This window comes from Osmia bicornis, unplaced genomic scaffold (assembly GCF_907164935.1).
Source record: "Osmia bicornis bicornis unplaced genomic scaffold, iOsmBic2.1, whole genome shotgun sequence".
Taxonomy (NCBI): Eukaryota; Metazoa; Arthropoda; class Insecta; order Hymenoptera; family Megachilidae; genus Osmia; species Osmia bicornis.
Window position 1 is genome coordinate 96,795 of NW_025791074.1, and position 7,898 is coordinate 104,692.

General features: G+C 43.2%; 1 protein-coding gene across 1 annotated transcript; it reads left to right on the forward strand.

The window, feature by feature from the left end:
- The first annotated feature begins 1,328 nt into the window (after positions 1-1,328).
- On the forward strand, positions 1,329-6,843 carry LOC123988679. The gene is made up of 4 exons (XM_046289431.1): positions 1,329-1,794; positions 2,265-4,625; positions 4,759-5,322; positions 6,632-6,843. The coding sequence occupies exons 1-4, from the start codon at positions 1,329-1,331 to the stop codon at positions 6,841-6,843; spliced, it is 3,603 nt and encodes a 1,200-aa protein (XP_046145387.1).
- Positions 6,844-7,898: the final 1,055 nt, after the last annotated feature.

Consider the following 7,898-nt stretch of genomic DNA (forward strand, 5'->3'; position numbering starts at 1 on the left):
CCGATTGGTCCCGTTAAAAAAACATTTTGCATTTTTTCATTCCGAACGCTTTGTATTGCAAAAAAACGTGCTATTTCATGTACGTGCGGTGTACGTTCGCCGATTACTCAGAGGCGGATGGACCAATCGGAATGAAACTTTTTGCGTCTTGTACAGTACAACTCTCCATTGGTCCCGTAAATGGCTAACGACTTTTTTTTCTAAATGTGCGTTCGCTGATTACTCCGAGACGGATGGACCAATCGGAATGAAATCTTTTGCGACTTGCAGGATATGTCTTCCGATTGGTCCCGTTATAAAAACATTTCGCATTTTTTTATTTCGAACGGTTTTCATTATTGCAAAATACGTTCCGGTTCAAGGAATGCATCGATTGCGATGAAAGTTTTCACATTTCGTAGATCATTCCGCGATGATCCGATTTCCCAAAGTTTGTGTAACTTCTTATTGTTAATAACTATTGTTATTATAATAAAAAGCCTATTCTTTAGGGTTACCCTCCAAGGAATATACCGATCGCGATTTTTCAAACTTGTCCCTGCAAGTAAACTTCGAATACTGCTCGTTCCACTAAAAAGTGTGAAATAAAATAATTTTTAACAAAAAAAAAATCCGACTTCAAAATGCACTAAAAAGTATAAAATAATTTCCATTTCATTTATATCTGTATTCCACAGCTATTAATACAATCTACTTAATCATTAAATAGGATACTAAATATATTTCAAAGTTTTCGGAGGCGGCGCAAAATTAAAAACTTTTCCTCTACTAGGAAGATCCTAGTTCAGGTGTCGGCAACCAGTGACAACTAACCCATTTGATAATTTCAAGTAAACAATATTCAATGGGAATCAATATACCCATTACGAATTAACTATACTGCAGTTCACGAGTGACCGCACTTAACTCGCGCAGCTAGTGACCTACTGAGGTCTAGGGAGATTTTTAATAGTGCGTGTGATTCCCCTTTACAGCTTGCTTCTTACCTTGCGTTCACATCATTTTTTCCGGAAAATAATAGAATTTTCATTGCATCGTGAAACTTTACAATATCATCGCCGGTTTTCAGTTATCGTACGTCATATATTTCTGCCCACCATTTATATGATCGCAAAGTATAATAAGAAGCAAGCTGGAGAGGGGAATAACACACAGTTCAGAGTTAGCTCATAGAAAGGGGCCACAGTGTTTCTTCATCCTTATAATGTTGGTTCGGCTTCGGAACTTTTAAATATCTCGATATATCTCGAAAACTACGCATCTGATAAAAAAATGTCATAGAATATAAATAGTAGGTAACCAAATATAAAGGCCGACCAGGTGATATCATGGAACCCGTAACGGCCACCGCGTTAAACGCATTTCTTCGCGGTTTACCGGACGAAATAGGCCGAGCCGTGGAAGCGCGAGACCCGGAAAGGTTAGTAGACGCGCTAGATATCGCTTTGAGAGTAGAAACGCGTTTGAAAGATCGACCGTACACGTCGTACGATTTTTATCGTCCGTCCTATGAACGCGCTGATGATTACGATTACCGATCTCGTTACCACGACAACCCGAATAGAAATCGTAGCTACGCGTATCCCAGATACAGCTCGCCGGTGCGAGCGCCAGAAACGTCGCGTAACATCTCGTATTCGCGTGATAGAACACCGAGTCCTGTTAGAATATTGCACAGGAGAGATTTGACCGCAGAGGAACGAACGTGCCCGTGTTGCGCGCATCCTCAGCATATGCATACGAGATCGAGCATGCAAGCGGTTGATAGACGGGAGAATCCACCTACAAGAACGCGTGATTCGCGGCCGCGTGCATCACCTTTGCGCGAGCCGACGGCCGGACCATCGGGCCGAAGGTCACCGTCACCGGAAGTAAGGGAACGTTTAAACTTGAACACGACTGGTCGTATCGACGCGACGACGAGCCGCCAATCTCCGGAGCGTCGTCCACAGGTGAAGTTCCAATAGAAACCGTACTAGCAATAGAAACGAAACGCGATGCTCTGATAGTAAGATTGTCATCTAAAGACTTCCGAATAAAAGAGGTGCACTTCTTGATAGATACCGATGCAGAGATCAATTTGATCAAATTAGATACGTTGCTTACGAACATTCCGATAGCTACGCATGAGGCTACTATAATAACGGGAATTACCCCGCAAAAAGACAGAACAATCGGGACCGCGACAGTCCATTTACAAGGAAAGCCAGTCCATTTTCATGTCATACGCACAGATTTTCCACTAAGTACAAACGGAATTTTAGGGCAGGAATATCTTCGCCAAGAGCACGCCGAAATTTCGTTCGCGAATAATACACTAGTCACGAGCACAGACCCGGTTCGTCCGATCAGATTCGTCGATCAACGCTCGTTAGATTATCACGAAAGGCGTAAACTAGAACCGCGTACGTACATTATAAAAGCTCGTACAAGACAACCCATCGCGATCGATGTCGTTAATGATAAACTAAAAGAAGGCTCTTTGCCGCGTTTAACGACAGTTGACGGCCTGTATTTCGGCGAGGCTGCTGTTTCGGTTAACAACCAGGGCGTATGCCATGTATTAGCAATAAACTCGCTCAACCAAGACCTTGAATTTACAGTACCTGCACAGGAACTGATACCTTTTGACTATCCTTGTTTTCCGGAAGAACAAGATGATACGGATACCGATAGTACACCTAATGTAACGACAGATAGAGTTACAGAAATTCTGAATAGACTACGATTAGACCATTTAAGCGACGAAGAACGTGAGCATGTAGAAATGATAGTCGAGGAATTTCCTGAACGTTTTCATCTTCCATCCGATAAACTACAGGCTAGTAATTACATAAAACATAACATACCGACAATAGACGACATACCACTAAACACACGACAATACAGATTTCCACCCATACACAAACAAGAAATAGAACGACAGATTTTGACCAAATTATCCAATGACATTATTACTCCTTCAAATTCACCTTATAATTCTCCTTTGTGGATAGTACCCAAGAAGCCAGATTCAAAGGGAAACCCACGTTGGAGAATGGTAATAGACTTTCGAAAGCTAAATGAAAAAACAATAGGTGACGCTTATCCTTTACCAAACATCACTGAAATATTAGATCACATCGGAGACGCACAGTATTTTTCCGTTTTCGACTTAGCTAGCGGGTTTCAGCAGATCGAAATGGATTCCAAAGATCGCCATAAAACTGCCTTCAGTACACCAAATGGGCATTACGAATACATTCGTATGCCCGAAGGTTTGAAAAACGCGCCAGCTCCATTTCAACGGCTTATGGACCAGGTTTTACGCGGGTTACAAGGTATCGAGGTTTTCGTGTACTTAGACGATATAGTCGTGTATGCGAAAAATTTAGAACAACACGGTAAGAAAGTTCGACGTCTATTCACACGTCTAGCCGACGCCGGTTTAACTTTGCAACCCGACAAATGCGAATTTGTTAAAACCGAAGTCGCGTATCTAGGACATGTTATCAGTAAACGTGGAGTCCGACCTGATCCTAAAAAGATCGTCGCCGTTAAGAATTTTCCGCGGCCAAAGAACGCGAAAAATATTAGACAATTCCTAGGTTTGGCGGGTTATTATAGGCGCTTTATCGAGAATTTTGCGGAAAAGTCAAAACCTCTTCCCGATCTGTTGAAAAAGAACGTACATTTCATTTGGGGAAAGGAACAGAAAAAGAGTTTCGCCGCGTTACGAAAAGCACTGTGTCGCGCACCGATCTTACAATATCCTAATTTTGATAAGCCGTTCACATTAACTACCGATGCTTCAGATTTTGCAATAGGAGCCGTTTTGAGTCAAGAGAAGGATGGGCATGATTTACCGGTAGCATACCTTTCTCGCACTTTAACTAAACCGGAACGGAATTACTTTACTACCGAAAAGGAATGTTTAGCCGTTTTATATGCGGTATTGCATTTTCGACCGTATCTTTACGGTAGAAAATTTAAATTAGTGAGTGACTATGAGCCGTTGAGGTGGATAAATTCAATTAAGGATCCCGGTCAACGTTTAGTACGTTGGAGATTGAAATTACGGGATTACGAATATAATTTCGTGCACAAACCAGGGAAATTCAATACTAACGCTGATGCCCTGTCGCGAAACCCCATTGTCGTGAATGAATTAAACACCTCAGACGATTTCTTGCTAGATTCCTCTTCAGATGAGGGACAGCCTGCGAGCCTGACAGGCATGGAAGAATCCCCCCAGGCTGCTCCCCTCACGGTAAAGCGTGAACCGCCCTCGGTTATTAAAACGATTGCAAGATTCTTACATACGAGCGCGCGTGTCAAATTAAACACTGCGCGTCGTACCATGAAACCCAAAGTCGTTTTAGCGGTTACGGATTCACCTGACACATCCGGTTCCGAACTAGAACCTGCGATTGTCAAACGAAAGGTAGGAAGGCCATTAGGATCAAAAACAAAACCGAGACCTCCACCTATTCATGATCCTGAAGCCATATCTACTCGAACTCGGCTCAGATCTTCAGATAAACCAACTTCTCAATCTTTATCAACTCCGCTCCATTCAAAACCTGCTATCATAATCACTTCAAATACATCAACAGACATAACTACAGACAGAACCACCAATTTTCGTTCGTCGTAGGAGCGTCCTACCGAGCCTGGGGTCATGCCCGAGAGCACTGGGAGTACCCCAGACCTCAGGACTCGAGCCGGACCTCGCCAATGTAGACTCCGATAAGGAACTTTTTAAAACACCTTATTCAGAAAGTGATCAGGAATTCTTTGACTTTTCACCTGACAAAGAGAATTTAGAACAAACTCAAATCACTAAGAATTCAGATACGGAGACTGACGTTGACGACTTATACAAACACCTAGACGACTTAACGCAACGGACGCATGACGTTACACAGGACACTATAATATACAGACCACATTACCAATCGCAATTACCTCCTACACCACCATCCTTACCGCCAATAGCCGTATCAACACCACAAAATAGAACAATTTCAAAACCGAACCCTCAGACTCAGGATGAAAACACTTTGGTGCAAACCGACGTGTTACCACACACTTCCTCCGCGAATATACTCATGGATTCAGAGGATCTATACTCGGATCCGCCTCGGAAAATAGAAATTTCAAAAACAGTAACTTTTGCTTCAGAAAACTTGACCTACTACAGGGACAATTATGTGCATTTTCGTAGTAGCGATTTACGACTCGCACCAGTAAGCGAATTGCTCGTCGATATTGGCGTAATAGACCACGAAACGCTAAAAAAATCGGAATTGAAACCGGGCAGTATAATAGTGACGGACCGCGGTAAACATAAAATTTTTAGCATCGTATTACAGAAGAACTCTAGTGACAATCCTTCGGTCGCGAAATTGGAATCAGCCATACGGAAACTCAAACTAAAGTTATCCGATTTGAACTTGAATACTTTCCGAATTTCGCGATTCGATCTTACCGATGCATTACCGCAGGACGTGTTTTCCTGGATGTTAAGAAAGATTTTTAAAGATTCCAACGTGAAGATCACCCTTTGCTACAGGCGCGTGCAATTACAACCTAGCGAAATTCGAAACGAAATTATCGCGGAAATGCACGGGAGCCTCGTAGGCGGCCATAAGGGAGTAACGAAAACCTATCAACGAGTACGCGAAAGATTCTACTGGCCGAATATGCGCGCTCAAATAGAGGAGTACATACGACAATGCACGAGTTGTCAAACGCAAAAGATTTCGAGGACTAAAACGCGTGAACCCATGGTTATTACCGATACACCCGTAGAACTACACCTACGGCATTTTCTGCAACTGACGATCTCCCGACTTACGACGGATATATAAGCGACTTGAACGACCGTTTAAACGAAATGCAGAAAATCGCAGGAAGTAACTTAAATCGAGCAAAAATCAAATCGAAATCATATTATGATGCAAGAGCGCATCCATTCAAGGATAAAGTTGGGGACATGGCATACGTCCTGGTTGAGCCAAGGGTAGGGAAGTTTGGCAAACGGTACCACGGTCCCTACGAAATAATAGAAATTACACCAAAGCATAACGTTGTGTTAAGGGATAAAATGGGCAACTTCTTTTCTAGACATTTAGATAAATTAAAATTCTGGAAGATAGGAAAGACTTGATAACTATGCACAGTCGGCCTTCTACTCAAAATTTAGAACCAGATGATTCGACGAAGAGGCAACCAAGACTCCGTGGAAGGGTCGACTGATGTATTGCGCTTTATTTTGTACATTTTCTTTACAGGAGCGGTTCGAATAATCAACGTACCAGCGTTGTTGGTTTTCCTCATGTTAATTTCGCGAATATTATCTATGTATTTCTGCGCATGTACGATACAAACACCCACGCGATGGCCACGTATAGGAGCACTAGAGAGGAGAAACGAAGACAGCGTCCCTTTTGTAGCTAGTTTGGCCCCTACATCAGGACCAGGAATCTCCAACGCGCTCGTTCGCCGCCTTGGAGTTAACTCAGTACCGCCTGCTGACTTAGCCGTTGCCAGCACTGATGAACGACCGATCTCTTCGATCCAGAATTGAATGACACAGGCGACCCAAAAGAACAACAAAGGGTCTAATTGGAATCAAAAATCGATTCAGTACACGCAGCCACAACCCTGCGGATGGACTCGGACTTGTCCGACGGGCCAAAATCGAGGGACATTCCACCAGGAGCCCCTGGCGACCTTCCTGATGCTGAGACGGATCCAGTCTACACCTTATGGCGGAGGCAAACTATTAGCCTCTATCTTCACCTTGCGGAGTCCAGACATCGTACGCAACGAGGTAAAGCGGCGGTACTGAGCCTTTAAGTCGGCGAGTTGGGCGCGAACCATCAAGCACGGGCCCGACGAACATCTTACCTCGCATTTGCTATAACTCTGTGTATCAGCCAAATCTAACATAAGCGCCGGAAGGAAAGCGCGCCGCATGCACCCCCACATCGCCGGGGACGGCAATGGTTCTAAGAGGGGGGGGGGGGGGGGTATTTGTTACGTCCGGATTATTTTTAATAATCCGACCGTGGCTAGGATCTGTTTTCCCTTTTTCTTTACTTTATTTTCGATAGTTTATCAGCTGGGGTGCCTAATTTGAGTGCCTCGTTGGTGCGACGCACTTGGAAGTATCCCAGGCGAGGAACACAAAGAAGGCTATATTTGGCTCTTTCAAATAATACAAATTAATCTTCCTTGGGACGATTGCCATTGGAACTACGTTTGGAAATGTACAGAAATTTGAACCGTTAAGGTCAAGGAGTGGTATCATAAACATCCTTCGCCGCGCGGTTAAGCAGTGCGACGAACATGGAGGAATCCCAGCTTAACTGCGCAGAATAAAGAAAATGCGATTTTCGCCCTTATTTTACAAGCGGATACCTCTCATACCTGTAAAGCATGCGTCAGCCGGTCCTTCCACGGGAGAATGAGTGCAATAAAGAGTGAAAGTGATTTGTTTGAAATATTATAAAATGATCTGAATGGGAATGAAAGGCGAGGTTTGCGTGGCAACCACTGAGAGTTTGAAAACGTCGACGAACGTCTAGGAACGTTCGAGACAACGGTCGACGGGGATCGTAAACGCGTATTGTCACAAATAGGCAACAAAAACTGCCAAGCAATGTTCTGGAACAAATTCCAAGAATATGTTAACGGATATATGTATATTATTCGATATGCGTGAACTTGCGAAAACGCGAATAGAATGTTCCCGAAACTAATTGAAATTAAAACATCAATCTCTTTGTCACGGAAGTCGGAAAATGCGTGTAATAAAACAAACATCGATTATAAAATACCTCGAATGAATCAAAACCCTAATACTATTATTTACGCGAATATTATAACAATTAACATAAATAAAACGTTAA

What these genes read in the sequence shown, in the direction of transcription:
- LOC123988679 (XM_046289431.1), top strand. Translation starts at nt 1,329, where the DNA reads ATGGAACCCGTAACGGCCACCGCGTTAAACGCATTTCTTCGCGGTTTA. An exon ending in GAATCCACCTACAAGAACGC is followed by an intron (nt 1,795 to 2,264) that starts GTGATTCGCGGC and finishes ACGGAATTTTAG; the next exon opens with GGCAGGAATATCTTCGCCAA. An exon ending in AGACAGAACCACCAATTTTC is followed by an intron (nt 4,626 to 4,758) that starts GTTCGTCGTAGG and finishes CACCTTATTCAG; the next exon opens with AAAGTGATCAGGAATTCTTT.